This window comes from Rhincodon typus, chromosome 15 (assembly GCF_021869965.1).
Source record: "Rhincodon typus isolate 14 chromosome 15, sRhiTyp1.1, whole genome shotgun sequence".
Classification (NCBI taxonomy): Eukaryota; Metazoa; Chordata; class Chondrichthyes; order Orectolobiformes; family Rhincodontidae; genus Rhincodon; species Rhincodon typus.
Window position 1 is genome coordinate 7,488,068 of NC_063346.1, and position 17,686 is coordinate 7,505,753.

Genomic DNA, 17,686 nt, shown 5'->3' on the forward strand with positions numbered 1-17,686 from the left:
ACAGGCTGTTTGTTATGCTTCAATACAAGTTACCTCGTATGCAATCTAACGACTCGACCTTTCCGCAAGCGTTTCCCTTTCTTGAATTCATCTTGTTTCCTTTTGAAAACATCCAGGTATTTTTAGCCTTAAATAATCATGTGATAGTGGGTTCCACATTCTGACTGCTGTCCCTCATTTCCCTGTGGATCCTTTCTTGTATTTATGGCCTCTGGTTTTGGATTCTCCCAGAAGTACAAACATCGCATATCCACCCTTCTCAAACCATTCATAAATTTAAAGAACACAATCAGGTCTCCTTTAAGTTTTAGAGTCACAGGGATCTACAGCACAGAAGGCCTCTTGGTCTAACAGGTCTGCACTGGTCAAAAACAGCCATCTATTCTAATCCCATTGTCCAGCATTTGGCCCATTTGCCTTAACATTGCAAGTGTACATCTAAATACTCCTTCAATGTTATGAGGGTGTCTGCCTCTCCCACCCTTATAGGCAGTGAGTTCTAGACTTCCGACACCCTGTACGGAAGAAAGCTTGTCTCTGATTGTACTCCCTTGAGGATCCAGTGCCCTCGTCAGTTTCCGAAATGGATTCTTGAGCCGGACAGCTGGCGACTCTTGCTGTTCTTATCTGATTCTCTTTGACTACTTGGTGACCGCCTTCCTTTCTTCGCCTTCTCCTCTCCAGTCCCTTGAGCAGCATTGTGACCACCTCTCTAACTGTGCTGTCCATGTGACTTTCAGCCTCATGGATGTGCCACTTTGTCTCTGACCACTGCTCGAGCTCTGGATATTTGAAAGTGATGAATTTATAGGAGATAAGGCTGGAGACTGGGACTGGTTGGATAGCTCTTTTGAGTGCCAGTACAGACACAATGAGCCTTCTGTACAGTAAAATTGCATGATTCTATGATATGATCTGGGGAGAACTTCAAAAGAACATAGACAAGTCAGTGGAGTGGGCACACAAGTAGAAGTTGGCTAATAGATGGGAAACAGATGGAATTTCTCAGACTGGAGATGAGTTGAAAGTGGTGTTCCCCAGGGATCAGTGTTGGGACCACGTTTTTTCTGATTTATATAAACGATTTGGAGATGGGTATTGAGGGGAATGGAGCACAAGATTGTACAGTTGGGAGCACTTTCTGCGCAAGTAGTCATCTTGCACACCAGTAGAAACCAGGACTTTCCATATATGAGCTGTTACACATCCAAGCTGCTATCAGAAATATAGAAAAATGGCCTCAACATGTTCAATATCTCCCAATAGTTTTGATCCTTCAGTTTTAGTATCATCCTCGTAATTATGTTTTGCACTTCTTCCAATGCTTTGATGCCCTTTACTAGGTTTGGAAACAAGACTGTGCAAAAATTGTAAATGCAGAGCATAATACAAGTTTAAGTTCTACACCACTGGAAATAAATCCCAGTGCTTTGTTAGCAGTTTAATTGACTTTTATTCCCGCTTCTAAAAATGAGCAAAGCAGGAGTAAGAAAGGAAGCCAAGCAAAACTTTTTAATCCAACATGTAACCAAAGTGTGGAATAAATTCCCCAGAAGCCCATTAATTTGGAGAAATGGTTTAAAGAGATAATTAGAAAAGCACAGTATGACAGGTGTTGGAAAACCGAAATGAAAACAGAAAATTCTGGAAACACTCAGCTGTTCTGACAGAATCTAATGCTTTCAAGAAAAATATTTGCTTCCTTTCAAGTGTCAACAGCCCAAACTTCAACGAGCTCACCTCTCCATTGTTCTTTGACATAATTTTCCTCTGTATTCATCCCACTTCACAAACATCATCCCTTGTCCTGTTTTCATAATCCTCAGTGACCATGTATGAGTTTCTGTCTGATTCCAACATTTTCTGTTTTCTCAGTTCAAGAGATAATCACATGTCCTTACAAAGAGAAATGCATTTGATGGATATAGGGAATATAGAGTGATACAGCATGGAAACAGACCCTTCAGTCTAATTCATCCATGCTGACCATATTTCCCAACTAAACTAGCCCCATTTGTCTGCGTTTGGCCCTTATCCGTCTGAACCTTTCCTATTTATATACCTGTCCAATTGTTGTATAAATATTCTAACTGTACCTACATCTACCACCACCTCTGGCAGTTCATTCCATATATGCACTACCCTCTGTGTGAAAATTGTCCCTCAGGTTCCTTTTAAATCATTCCCTTTTCTTCTTAAATCTATGCCCGCTAGTTTTGAACTGCCCTACCCTAGGAAAAAGACCTTTGCTATTAACCTTATCTATGCTGCTCATGATTTTATAAAAGTCTATAAGGTCACCCCTCAACATCTATGCTCCAGGGAATGAAGTCCCAGCTACTCAGCCTCTCCTTATAACTTGTCAGTCCCGGTAACATCTTTGTAAATCCTTTCTGCACTCTTTCCAATTTAATAATATCCTTCCCATAGCAGGGCAATCAGACTGTACACAGTACTCTATAAGAGGCCTCACCAATGTCCTGTACAGCCACAACATGCCGTCCAAATCCTGAACTCAATGGTCTGAGCAATGAAGGCAAGCATGCCAAATGCCTTCTTTATCAGCCTGTCTACCTGTGATGTTACTTTCAAGGAACTATGTACCTGAACCCCTAGGTCTCTCTGACAATATTCCCCCAGGGCCCTACAATTAACTGTGTATGTCCTGCCCTAGTTTGTCTTACCAAAATGCAACACCTTGCATTTATCTCCTTAAACTCCGTCTGCCACTCCTTGGACATGTGTCCCAGCTGATCAAGATCCTGTTGTAGTCTGAGGTAACATTTTTTGCTGTCCACTAAACCACCAATTTTATGGTGAGAAGATGGAAAGGTTCAGTAAGTTCATCAAAGGCAGGATTGCTGATTATTAAAACTTTTTCTTGCTCCTGAAAATCGTTTGTTTTGCTGTTTCAATAGGCACATCAGTCATGGGGATAACCGCGACAGATGCTGATGATCCAGTTTATGGGAACAGCGCAAAATTAGTGTACAGCATCCTGGAAGGGCAGCCATATTTTTCCATCGAGCCACACACTGGTAGGTGATCATTGTTAATTGTTCCAATTCAGTTTTTTTTGAGACTCTTACATGACCAGATTCAGATGGGTTGAGTTGGCTGGGCACTGTTTTACGATGTGGAGTGATGCTAACAGCATGGGTTCAATTCCCATGCAGGCTGAGGTTACTGTGAAGGATTTTCATTTTCATCCTCCTCCCTTACCCTACCTTACCTATATGGTGAGCCTCAGGTCAAACCACACACACTCTCTCTCTTTAATGAGAAAGTAGGCCCGTGTTCTGATAAAACGATGCCTTATTTTTCCATGAATGCAAACTATGCAGAGTACCCATTCTCCCTGCTGTGTTGGTTCTTGTTGACCGTGCATTGTGCGCATAGATGCTGGTTGAGTAACACATACGTAATGAAAGTACTGTTTTCCTGTCTGTTATTTCTACGGTAGATTTTAGCCCAATGTGGCAGTGAGAGGTTTTGTACCTTGGTTGTAAAACAACATAAGCAACCTACACTTTTGGAACACAGTGTTCAATTCTGGTCTCCCTGCTGTCGGAAAGATGTTGTGAAACTTGAAAGGGTTCAGAAAAGACTGACAAGGATATTTCCAGGGCTGGTGGGTTTGAGCTATAGGGAAAGGCTGAATAGGTCGGGGCTATTTTCCCTGGAGCATCTTGAGAATGAGGACTGGAGACCTTATAGAAGTTTATAAAATTATGAGGGGCATGGATAGGGTGAATAGTCAGGGTCTTTTCCCCAGAGCAGGGGAGTCCAAAACTAGAGGTCATAGGTTTAAGGTGAGAGGGGAAAGATTTGAAGAGGACATAAGAGGCAATGTTTTCACGCAGAGTGTGATGCATGTGTGGAATGAGCTGTCAGAGGAAGTGGTGGAGGCTGGCACAATTACAACATTTAAAAGGCATCTGGATGGGTATATGATTTGGAAGGGTTTATAGGGATATGGGCCAAATATTGGCAAATAGGGTTAGTTTAATTTAGAATAACTGGTCAGCATGGACGAGTTGGACTGAAGGGTCTGTTTCCATTCTGTACAACTCTATGACTCTTTGATTAATATTATAATAATTCTACTCAACATGATTGGCTGGTAATTGGCAGTGTTTTTCCAAAATGAGGAAACCGTGGCCTAATGCCATTCCTTAGTACTTCTAGATAAAACTTGCAAATCCATTTAAATTCAGTATGAGAAAGCAAAATACTGTGGATGCTGGAAATCTGAAACAAAAATAGAAAATTCTGGAGAAACTCAGCACATCTGACATGGTCTGTGGAGAAAGTTAACAATTTAAGTGCAATATGAACATTCTAAGGCATAGTCATATCAGATTTAAGGTTAGCACTGCTGCCTCACAGCGCCAGAGACCTGGGTTCGATTCCACCCTCGGGCAACTGTCTGTGTGGAGCTTGCACGTTTTCCCTGTGTCTGTGTGGGTTTCCTCCGGGTGCTCTGGTTTCCTCCCGCAGTCCAAAGATGTGCAGGCTAGGTGGATTGGTCATGGTAAATTGCCCATAGTGTTCAGGGATGTGGAGCTTAGGTGGGTTAAAGAGGGATGGGTCTGGGTGGGATGCTCTAAGGTTCAGTGTGGACTTGTTGGGTCGAAGGCCCTGTTTCCGTACTGTAGGGAATCTATTAATCCTGAACTGAAATGTTACGTTAAAATTGCTTCCATGATGCAGGTTACTTTATTTAAGCCCTTCTGCCATTGGGGTCTCTTCAGGGACTGAATATTAAAAATAACATTGTGATTCATGTACTTCTGTCTTTAAAACATTTATTTCCTTATCTAAAAAAGATGGCACTTTTAATTTTTTTTTTGTTTAATGACTCTGGGTCACACAATGTGCCTGGTTTATTTAGGGAAGGTGATATTATATAGAGGCACAGGCAGAGAACAAATAGTCCATGTCAGCCAACATTCTGTGCATATGTTTCACGAAGCATTATTCATTTTCCTTCCGTTGGGTAATTTTTCACGATATAGTTATAAAGCAGCAGTTCTGGCAGCTGGTCGGAAGAGATTATTACAGAAATGAAGCAAACCATTCATTCCAATTTGTTGACTCATTTTCCCCTCCTCTTTTTCTTCTCTGTCTCATAAGGAATATATGTTGCTGTTAAGATTGAGGCAATTATTTTCTTTCTATGAAGGGCTGATAGGATTTAAAAGCGCACCATAATTCCCTTCTTCGTTTGCTTAAGTCTAAAACCGAGATTCTGTTTTGTGTGGTACGTCCTCTGCACCGGCAGAATTGAGCAATTAGACAATGGCTGACGATTAATAGCTTCAAATTAAATCACACAATATATTCTGCTTGGCTGCAGATGGCCAATCAGCTCCTGGGTTGGGATAGCTGGATATACCATTTGCTGAGAGGACAGTATGTAAGTCTATGCTGCATACTTGTCAAAACGAGTTTGTGGTCTACCTCACAACACAAAACTTGCCACCAGGCAAATTTAAACAGCGTTGCTAATCCAATCATTGTTTGCACAAGTCAGACAGAGAAAAAAAATTCTCTATAAAATGGTTAAGTGTCTTGTAAAATGTTTATCTTTTTCTCAGTCCTCAGCTTGTCAGAGTAAAACCAGCGGAGCCCTCTGATAGACTCACAGAGCATGCCTAAGTGAGGAAGACAAGCCATGCAGAGCAAAGGAAATTGTAGCTTTCCTCCGGGTATAACTACTCAGCAAAGATCAGAGCTGTATCAAATCTCAGCATGGCCTGAACACTGTCCCTTCTTACCCTGCCTCTGTATGCAGTTATGATCAATTAAAAACATTTGTTATTCACTCAAAAAGTATACATCTCTCATTACTGCAAGCCTGAAGAAACCCAACAGGTCTGGCAGCATCCATCGAGAGAGAGGAATAAGAGATAATGTTTCGAGCTTGGTATGCCTTTTCTTCCGAAGCAGAACAGTTTGGAAAATGGTGGCACATACAACCCATTTAACCCCTTTCAGTTCTGAAGAATAGTCATATCAGACTCAAAATGTTAACTCAAACTGTTAACATCTGGATAGGTGCTGCTGGATCTGCTGAGTTTCTCCCAGCATCCTCTGCGTTTTGTTTCAGATTTCTAGTGTCTGCAGTATTTTGCTTTGATGTGGGGTGGTGACAGCCTAATGGTGTGATTGCTAGACTATTAATTCAGGAAACTCAGCCGATGTTCTGGAGACCTGCATTCGAATCCCATCAGGGCAGATGGTGGAATTTGAATACAGCGTTTTAAAATCTGGAATTAAAATTCTACTGATGACCATGAAAACATTGCCCATTGTCAGAGAAAAAAAAATGATTTTTTTACAATCCTTCAGTGAAGGAAACCTGCCATCCTCACCTGGTCAGGCCTCAAGGGCAATCCAGACCCACAGCGATGTGGTTGACTCTTAACTGCCCTCTGAAATGGCCTAACAAGCATTCAGTTCAACGGCAGCTAGGGATGGGCAATAAATAACCCATGTGCATGAGTGAAATAAAATAAAATTACTACAAGCCAAGTTCACTGATGTTAACTACAGGGGTTTATATGTATATGCTATATATATTTTACATTACATACATCAAGGCATATTGATGTAGCTTTAATATATTAAATCGTCCAAAATCCCCACAGTGTGGAAGCAGGCCATTCTGCCAGTGTCCACTCCGACCCTCTGAAGAGCATTCTACCCAGCCCCTACCCTATCCCTGTAACACTGCATTTTTCCTATGGCTAATCCACCTAGGCTGCAAATCCCTATCTCTGTAACCCTGCATTTTTCCCATGGCTAATCCACTGAGGCTGCAAATCCCTATCCCTGTAACCCTGCATTTTTCCTATGGCTAATCCACCTAGGCTGCAAATCCCTATCCCTGTAACCCTGCATCTTTCCCATGGCTAATCCACCTAGCCTGCAAATCCCTATCCCCATAACCCTGCATTTTTCCCATGGCTAATTCACCTAGCATGCAAATCCCTATCTCTGTAACCCTGCATTTTTCCCACAGGTAATCCACCTAGCGTGCAAATCCCTGGACACCATGGGAAATTTAGCATGGCCAATCCAGATGACTAGCATATCTTTGGACTGTGGGAGGAAACCAGAGCACCAGTAGGAAATCCACACAAACACGGGGAGAATGTGCAAACTCCACACAGACAGTTGCCTGAGGGTGGAATGAAACCCAGAGACCAGGGACTGTGAGGCAGCAGTGTTAACCACTGAGCCACCGTGCCACGCTCTTGTGCATATAATCACATTTGACATCAAGCCAAATAAAGGGGATATTGAGCTAAATGATGAAAAAACTTGTCAAAAACTTACGTTGTATGGTCTTAAAGGAGCAAAGAGAGGTACAGTGAGGTTCAGAAAGGGAATCCCAGAGATTAGGGCCCAAGCAACTAATAATAATTCCCTTCTTCGTCTGTTTAAGTCTAAAACTGAGATATTTCTTTCTAGTGCATCCTCCGCACTGGCAGAATTGAGCAATTAGACAATGGCTGACAAATAATAGCTTCAAATTATGATATGACTGTTAATGGTTAGTAATTAAAATATCCAGTGAATTTTGCCAGAAGTGTGTGTGAAGCTGAGGTCTGGCTCGGTTGGCATTCAGTTCATTACTTGAGCAGCATGCCAATATTGATTGGAAAGGTCCCAAGTTGAAGAATGTCTAATCGAGTGACATAATGTCGGGCCACATTGCCTAAGCTCCAGAATGCTATCAGCACCTACAGGCAGGAATTTGCAATTGAGCATTGCTTGCCTTCTTTGGAAAGGGGCAAGACTAAAATTTACCCTGTATAGGCAGAGGAATTAGTCAAGATGTTGACTCCTGGGGTGAAGAAGGCATTTGGCACGGTAGCCTTCATTGGTCAAGACGCTAAGTAGAGAAGTTGGGATGTTATGTTACAGCTGTACAGCACATTGATGAGGCCACTTTTTAGATACTGATTTGAATTCTGGTTCCCCTTCCATGGGAAGGATGTTATGAAACTTGAAAGGGTTCAGAAAAGATTTACAAGGATGTTACGGGGACTGCAGGGTTTGAGTTCTAGGGAGAGGCTGAATAGGCTGGGGCTATTTTTTTGACCTGGAAAACCAGAGGCTGAGGGTTGACCTCAGATTTATAATATCATGCGGTGCATGGATAGTGTGAAATAGCCAAGGTGTTTATCTGAGGGTGGGGGAGTACAAAACTAGAGGTCGTAGGTTTACGGTGAGATGGGAAAGATTTAAAAGGGGCCTGAGGGATAACTTTTTCACGCAGAGGGTGGTACATGAACTGAGCGAGCTGCCAGAGAAAGTGGCAGAAGCTGGTACAATCACAAGATTTAAAAGGCACCTGGATGGGTGTATGAATAGGAAGGGTATAGAGGGATATGGGTGAAATACTGGCAAAAGGGACTAGGTCAGATTGAAATGTCTCATTGGTATGGATGAGTTGGGCCAAAGCGTCTGTTTCTAAGTTGTATGATACTATGATTCCATGACTGTATGACTGTATGACTCTATGACTCTGCTTCAAAGTCTTATGTGGCCACATTTGACACATCATGCTCATGTCACTGTATAAATTGTTGGCGAGCAAAGTTTACCCTTTGAATGTTGAAGTAGATTGATAGCAAATCATTCAGTTGATAAGCGGAAGGTTTAAGTTCATGACTGTTTTGCTGCTGATTTCATCTGCAGGTCAGATATTTATAATATTGCTTTTCTTTTGTGAGGCTACAGGTTGTTTTTTACAAATGTTAGGCAAAGGAAAAAAATGATAAGGAGGTGTAGGAACAGTTCACGGGTCATTATGTTACTGTATAAATCGCAGTGTGTTGAAATTCACTCATCGTTAATGTTTAGTAACCATGGTAACAAAATAAAATACAGTATTTTTGCTCGACTATAGAACGTAACTACAGAGCGGAGACGATGGTATAGTGGTTTTGTTGCTGGGTTAGTGGTTCAATAATGGAGGGTCAGTTAGCTCAGTTGGTTTTTAATGCAGAGTTATGCCAACAGCATGGGTTCAATTCCCACACTAACCAAGGTTACTAAGGACTCTCCTCCTCATCCTCTCCCCACACTTGAGGTGAGACGACCCTCAAATTAAAGTCACCACAAGTCATCTCTCTCTAATGGGAGAGTGGCTCTATGGTGTGGTGGGACTAGGCCAACTTTAACATTAATCCAGAGATCCAGGTAATGTTCTAGGCATCTGTGTTCAAATCCCAATCAGGTCGATTGTAGACTTTGAAGATCATTTGAACAATTAATTAGAATTAGGTTTATTGTCACATGCAATCCACTGGGATACGGGAGTACAGTGAAAGGTGTACAAAGTCGCCATGTCCAGCTCCGTCTCAGCTATAAAGGTAACCCGAGTACAAAATCCCAGGTATAAATTAGAAAAATGAACAAATAAAGTTAAAAACTCACCATTACAGTCCATCTAATGCAGAGATAGAGGCGAACACAAATAATAGTCGATGGAGCAGATGGGTCCGCGCCGGGCCTTCGTCCCAAGGCCAGGAGTCCACACGGGACCTTCATCCCGAGGCCGGGAGTCTGCGCCGGGCCTTCGCCCCAAGGCCGGGGGTCCGCGCCGGGCCTTTGCCCCGAGGCTGGGAGTCCGCACCGGCCCTTCATCCAGAGGCCAGGGGTCCGCGCCGGGCCTTCGCCCCGAGGCCGGGGGTCCGTGCCGGAAGACCAAAACATCATATAATGTCAGAGCAATAATAGACCATTCAGCCCATTGAAACTAAAAGTCTAATCAGACCGTTGTCAATTCCTGTAAAAACCCAGCTGCTAAAAAAACCCCGCTGTGCTTACCTGCTTCAGCCTACCAGTCACTTCAGTGCCACAGCAATGTAATAGATGCTTAGCTGCCCTAGTAAGCCACTCGATTCTATCAGCCACTGGAAAGGGAAAGAGGGATAAAACCAAATGGACAATGAATTAATTGAATATGGCACTGAAAATGATAACAGCAACCATAGCCCTGGTGACCCTGCAAAGCCCTCCTCACTGACATCTGGGGCCTAATGTCAAAGGCCCTGCTGGTTGTGTATTTCTCACAGACTCATGTGACCTTTCATTTTTGGTTGTTAAAGTTTTGAAAGTCCAGGACTGTGTCCAAAATCCAAAAGTTTTGTCCATATGTTTTAAATATTGGAGATTTTTGCTTGATTCTACAATGATGTGTCTTTATCATCATTATCATCATTGTCTCCGTGATGTCCCTCCACTTGGAAAACAGCCAATGTGACGCCACTGTTTAAAAAAGGAAGTAGACAAAATGCAGGTAACTATAGGCCAGTTAGCTTAACTTCGGTAGTGGGGAAAATGCTTGAATCTATCATTAAGGAAGAAATAGCAAGACATCTGGATATAAATTGTCCCATTGGGAACACCCAGCATGGGTTCAGGAAGGGTAGAGCATGTTTAACTAATTTGCTGGAATTCTTTGAGGACATTACTTGCATGGTGGAAAATGGGGAACCTGTGCATGTGGTGTATCTGGATTTCCAGAAGGCATTTGACAAGGTGCCACACCAGAGGCTGCTACATAAGATAAAGTTGCATGGTATTACAGGTAATGTATCGGCATGGATAGAGGATTGGTTGACCAGTAGAAAGCAAACAGTAGGGGTAAATGGGTGTTTTTCTGGTTGGCGGTCAGTGGCTAGTGGTGTGCCTCAGGGATCAGTGTTGGGACCACAATTGTTTACAATTTACATAGATGATTTGGAGTTGGGGACTAAGTGTGGTGTGTCAAAATTTGCAGATGATGCTAAAGTGAGTGGTAGAGCAAAGTGTGCAGAAGATACTGAAAGTCTGCAGAGGGATATAGATAGTCTAAGTGAGTGGGCAAAGGTCTGGCAGATGGAGTACAATGTTGATAAGTGTGAGGTCATCCATTTTGGTAGGAATAACAGCAAAATGGACTAAGTTTTAAATGGTAAAAAATTGCAGCATGCTGCTGTGCAGAGGGACTTGGGTTTCCTTGTGCATGAATCGCTGAAGGTGGGATTGCAGGTGCAGCAGGTGATTAAAAAGGCAAATGGAATTTTGTCTGCCATTGCTCGAGGGATGGAGTTTAAAAACAGGGAGGCTATGCTGCAGCTGTATAGGGTCCTGGTGAGGCCACACCTGGAGTACCGTGTGCAGCTTTGATCTCCTTACTTGAGAAGAGATATACTAGCACTGGAGGGGGTGCAGAGGAGATTCACACAGTTGATTCCGGAGTTGAGAGGGTTGGATTATGAGGAGAGACTGAGTAGACTGGGATTATACTCATTGGAATTCAGAAGAATGAGGGGAGATCTTTTGAGAAACATATAAGATTATGAAGGGAATAGATAAGGTGGAGGCAGGGAGGTTGTTTCCGCTAGCAGGTGAAACTAGGACAAGAGGGCATAGTCTCAAAATAAAGGGAAGCAGATGTAGGACTGAGGTCAGGAGGAACTTCTTCACCCAAAGTGTTGTGAATCTGTGGAATTCTCTGCCCAGTGAGGCGGTTGAAGCTACCTCGCTGAATGTTTTTAAGGCAAGGCTAGATAAATTTTTGAACAGTAAAGGAATTAAGGGTTACAGTGAGTGGGCGGGTGGGTGGAGCTGAGTCTCAAAAAGATCAGCCATGATCTTATTAAATGGCGGGGCAGGCTCGAGGGGCCGGATAGCCTACTCCTAGTTCTTATGTTCTTATGTTCTTACTCCCTGGCTAGGCTGCACTTTTCAGGTATTTGAAAGGGAATGGCCAAAAGAGTAGGCTGCATGTTTAACCCCTATCTGCCTCTTGCAAATTGGAAATGATACTTGAAAAGTGGTTGAGTTTAAACAGTACCTTGTGATATTTGGAGGGTGGGGTGGTGGTTAGTTAAATCAGATGGCTGAACAGCTTCTTTGTGGTAAAGAATAGTATTAGCAGCATACATCCAATTCCTGCACCAGATAAGGTTACTGTGTGCAGCACTCACCTTATTAACATTTGTCCCCTTACCTGAGGCACAGGTTAAATCACTGTGTCTCTGTAATGGGAGAGCAGGACTATGGTGACTTCACCTCTTACTCAACTATTCACTTGTGTGGCTCTCGCCTCCATGAGTATGGGCTAATTGCAGAAAATGGGATTCATGTAGTCGGGTCTTTATTGACCAGCACAGAAATGATGGACCAAATGGCCCTGCTTTGCTGTAAATGTGTCTATAACTCCTCCATGGTGTTTAAGATATGAAGACTTGTCTGTTACCCTCCAGTTTACTCCTGCTGCTTCGAATTGCATGCCCCTTGTCCCCCTTGAGAGGGAGAGAAGCGTATCATTCAAAGGACTAACATCTAAATAGGTGATGCTGGCATGGCTTAATAGCTAGCGTTGTGTGCAAGCTGTTAGATACATGTGTGAGACTTTCTATAGTGCTAAGTACACTAGAGGTTTGTTGTTTATTATAAGAGAATCTGGGATGGGAGAGTTATCTGATAAAAAAAAATTTGGATGGGCTGGGCATGCATCCATTGGAGTTCAAAGAATGAGATGTTATCTTATGGAAATATATAGAATTCTGAGCGTTGCTGAGAAGATGTTTTCCACATGGGAAAAGATGGCGTCCAGATTTTCACCACTATGGACAGTGTCCCTTTTGTAGGGAAAATTCAGAAAGATGTTGGGAACCCCAAGACCTGAGCTGGAACCTGATTATCTCAATGGGGCAAGATTGGTGGAGGGGAGAGGCCTGTCATTCACACAAATGTGGTTACCAAAGATGGCTGATCATTTAAATGACTGGCTGCCTCCACTGAAAAGGGTTTGCGGAATTCCTGGTGTCCGGAATAGAGTGTGGAGATTAGACCAGATATGAAAGGTTCTGTTCTCGGGGCATTTGTTTTGGATCACCATGATATCCCTTTGGAGAGGTTAGGTAGCCCTTCAGATCTGGTCCTTGGCCAACTTTGTGAGAGGTAAGGCACTCTTTGGGATTGTGAAAAGTAACAATGCTTGTACATAAAAGTGTGCACAAACTCATCATTTAAAATTCATGAATGGCATGTGGACATTGCTGACTAGGCCAGAATTTATCGTCCATTCCAATTGTCTTTCAGAAGGGGCAGTGAGATACATTATTGAACGTGTGAAGTCCTTGGGGTGTAAGAACACTCACAGTGCTCTTAGGGAGTCATGAATAGTGCTGAACATTTTGCAATCATCAGAAAACTTCTGACCTTATTTTGGAAGGAAACTCATTGATTTTTAGCTGAAGATTGTTGCGTCAAGGACACTATGCTAAGGAATTCCTGCAGTAATGCCCTAGGACTGAGATAATTAATCTCCAAAAACCACAGCCATCTTCCTTTGTGCTAGGTATGACTGCAACAAGCAAAGAGCTCCCCACGCCCACGCCTGAAACTAAGGCCAGTTTTGCCGGGGTGAACCAAAACAAAGTTGCTGGAAAAGCTCAGCAGGTCTGGCAGCATCTGTGGAGGAGAAAACAGAGTTAACGTTTCGGGTCTGGAGACCCTTCCTCAGGGTGATGTCATGTTGGGTCAAATGTCATCCTGGTATCCAGGGCAGTCACTGTCATCTCATCTGGAGTTCAACTGTTTTACCCATGTTTACACCAAAGCTATTGTGAGCTCAGGGGTTGACTATCCATGGCCGAAACCAACTGAGTGTCAATGAGTAGGTCTTTGCTAAGTGGGTACTACTCAGTAGTATTGGTAAAGATCCCTTCCATCAGATTTGCTGATGATTGGGATGATGATTGGGACAGCTAAAACTGTCAAGCAACTATCAAAACTCTCAAAGAATTGTCTCAAAAAAAATCTGGATTTCTGAAAAAAAAGATGTGCTGGATATTTGTGGTCCCGTTGACATGTGCCATTTCAGGATTTCTGCTTCATGATTGATTTCCCAAGCGGTCATTTTCACAATGGGGTGCCTGTCAAGTGATGATTTTGATGGATAGCTCAGAAATGTTTGTTTACACAAGGGATTAATTGCAAGAATTTCAGTGTGTCGATGCTCATGTATTAATAACAGTTATTTTTCAATAGCAACATCGTCAATAGATGGATGGCTTTATTTTCTGTTGCGATGCCCCTGATTTATTCCCATGGTGTGTACTGGGTGAGTGGACATGAGGAGGGCAGGGCAGAGGTTAGGGTCATGTGAGTGAGTTGGCACTGGAGCTTAATAGGGCCTTCGGGATGATTGTTGGTCTGAAGATATAAAAGGACTGAATAGATGGACATATTGGCATTTGTTGGCACATGGAATCTGAGGCACTACAAATGCGGTCACAGAGGATTATTTATCATGGGCGAGAGCAGGAGGGATGTTGTATGTTTCAGTTTAAAACTTTGAGCACTGTACCAGAGTTCCCAAAGAGGCATTCAAATTCACTCACTCTTCCAAGGTCACCTGGCTGGACTTCTAGCCCACACCACCCTCACCAGGGCAAAAATGTGAGGTATGGGCAGCCATTTTTAAAGGTCGGGATTATGGAGCCCAAAATACCCCATCTCTATACAGTCAACCCAGGAACTAAAATCAGTGTTTTTAAAATTCTCCTCTGAACTGTCTTGGAACACTGCCTTACAAAGGTGAAATGCAGTTTGGAACACAGGAGTAGGCCATTCAGCCCCTTGAGACTGGTCTGCCATTCAATGAGATCATGACTGATTTGCAGACTAACTCCACATACCTGTGTTTGGCCAACATCCCTTAGTACTTTTACTGAATAAAACCTTTATTGACAAATTCAAAATTAACACCTGCTCCAATGCGAGCATTGTTTGTGGAAGACAGTTCCAAATGTCTACCACCCTATGTGTGTAAAAGTGATTTCTAACATCTCTCCAGAATGGTCTGGTCCTAATTCATTTTTTTTTGACACTTGTGGGATGTGGTGTCGCTGCCTGGGCCAGCATTTATTGCCCATCGCTAGTTGCCCTGGAGAAGTTGGTGGCGAGCTGCCTTCTTGCAGTCCACCTGTTTTAGTTTGACCCACACTGAGACTATGCCCCCTAGTTCTAGAATCCTCAACCAGTGGAAATTGTTCATTTTTACCTACCCTGCCTTTTGCTGTTAAAAGCTTGAAGACTTTGATCAGATCACCCCTTTAGACTCAGAGTGATGCAACTCGATGGACAAGCTGTGACCATTTTGAACAATTGGTAGCTGGGTCCTCTCAGTCACGAATGTCAATGCTGCCATGCTTCAATTAGAGCTTTAGAGTATCTTTGTTATGTATTCTTTGTTCTCCCCTGAAGCTGAGAGTTGAGGAAACGGGACCTGGAGAAGCCATATGGATTCAGTGCCCAGTCTGTTATAATTAGTTTTTCATGAGATTTATCTGAATGCTTTTGGAGCCAGAGTTTATTTGATGGTCCCCCTGTTGAGAGTCCATTGGAGGCAGTGCTGGTGGAAATACCCTGATCTGCTTGCATGGCTGAAATAACTGTTCCATACTCAAGGATTATTATTGACTTGTGCAAGTCTTTTTTGTAAAATACTTGGTGCTGTAGTTTATAGAGCTGGTGCAGCTGATCTAGTATTGGGTATTATCACCAATGGCAGCCTTTTGATAGAAATGGTTGCTGAGGTATGGCAAATACTGAACATATTCCAGAGTCTCCCTTTCATTATATAGGTCAAGCGGAATATTTGAAGTAATTTCACATGTAATATAATCTTCAGGTTATTAGGACAACAATAATTCTAATTCTGTTATGTACCATTTTTTGGTGCTGTTTTAATGCACATACATCAATGTGGAAACAGACATTCACAACTTTTGCTGCAAGTCCCGCTCTGTCTCTAACTCATTGTCTGATTCAATGGTGCCATAGATACTCAGAATCTACAGCTACCTTCCCATTTCACCCCCCCTTCTATCCCATTCTCACTCCAGTCCAACAAATTGCCAGTGAGACCCGCAATGGAAATTAAACTCAGACAATCTTTGAATGGGCAGAGGATTCTTTGACTCGCTTGTGAATAACTGAATAGTTCAGGGAATTTATTCTTCCTGCGCATTTGGCAACAGGCAATTTGAGCAAATTATGAAACTGACCGAGATAACCAGAGTTGCACCTTGAGCTTAGGGCTCCATTTGTTCTGTTGGCTGAATGGCTAGCTTGTGGATTCAATTCCCATACTGCCTGAAGTTACCATTAAGACTTTGCCTTCTCAACCTTTCCACTTACCTGCAGTATGGTGACTCAGGTTAAACTCACCACCAGTTGTGTCTCTAATGAGAGAGGAGGACTATGGTGACTTTACTTAGTGTGGCACGGTGGCTCAATGGTTAACACTGGTGCCTCAGAGCGCCAGCGACCTGGACTCGATTCCAGGCTTGGGTAAATGCCTGTGCAGAGTTTGCATGTTCTCCCGTATCTGCATGGGTTTCTGCTGGCTGCTCTGGTTTCCTCCCACAGCCCAAAGATATGCAGGTGTAGGTGGATTGGCATGCTAAGATGCCCATAGTGTCCAGGGATATGCATCTCGCTGTGTTAGCCATGGCAAATGTGGATTGCAGGGATAGGGTAGAGGACTGGGTCTGGATGGGATGATCTTCAGAGGGTCATTGCATACTCAATGAGCCGAATGGCCTCTTTCCACACTGTATGATTTCTATGATTTTGTTTTACTTACAACTTGTGCTACCCATATATTGTTTTGATTTTAAACTCTATTGTTTAAGATCAGTGCACAGGAAGACGTAACACTGATGAGATATCTGTGATCATCACTGGCTTTACCAGACCATGTAAATGGGTTATTTTGTGAATTTGGGTACTCCTTCTGACTTCCTTTGGAAAGCACAAAGGAAAATCTACCTTTTTGGTCTTGTCAGGGATTGATCTCTACTTCCATTGTCTTCAACTGATAGGAATCTCTTTGAAGCTTCCCACTCAACAAGTGCTATTGTGTCCTCATGATATAATTGGCTAGGTCAGCACCTTCCAAACCTATGACCTCCTAGAAGGCTATGGATGAATGAGAGCATCCCCTGCAAGTTCCCTTCCAAACCACACATCAACTCGGCTTCAAACTGTATTCCATTCCTTTACTATTGCTGGTTCAAAATCCTGTAAATCCCTTCCTACCAGTGCTGTAGGTGTACCTGCACTAGACAGATGGCAGTACCTCAAAAATTGGCTATTTCAACATTCATGGCAATTAGCAATTGGAATCAAATATCACCCTTGCCAGTGATACTCACATCCTATAAATGAGAAATAAATTTTGAATAATATAGTTCCCGATAGTTGCATTTATATCTTCATCTATTACATTTATGATTATGGTTGTAAAAGGTTCTTGTATCAGTTGGAGAGTCAAGAGTTGTGGGGAATAGGCAGAAAAGTGGTTGTGATGGATGTTGGATCAGCCATGACCTGATTGAATGGAAGAGCAGCTTGAAGGGGCGAAGGGGCCTACTCCTGTTCCTGTTTCTTATAAAACTATACGACAGGTGATCAAGTGCTTGGCCAAATAGATAATGTTGCTGCTTTGATTATGCCCTGGTTATCATGCCCTAGGTCACGACTAAAAACAAGACCAAAACATTTCCAAAAATGGTAAGAATAGAGTAAGAGGCAATTTCATCCAGCTGTGTGTGCTCTTTGGGGAGTTGTGTAGGAGGTGTTGATATTGGTGAACCAGCTAATT

The 17,686-nt window shown here is 42.8% G+C and overlaps 1 protein-coding gene across 1 annotated transcript in view; it reads left to right on the forward strand.

Annotated features, from left to right (window-relative positions):
- Window positions 1-17,686, forward strand: part of cdh8 (cadherin 8) — a 220,649-nt gene that overhangs the window by 117,300 nt on the left and 85,663 nt on the right. The window contains exon 3 of the mRNA XM_048605765.1: window positions 2,919-3,038. Within this exon, the coding sequence (XP_048461722.1) occupies window positions 2,919-3,038 (120 nt within the window). The remainder of the gene's footprint in view (window positions 1-2,918; window positions 3,039-17,686) is intronic.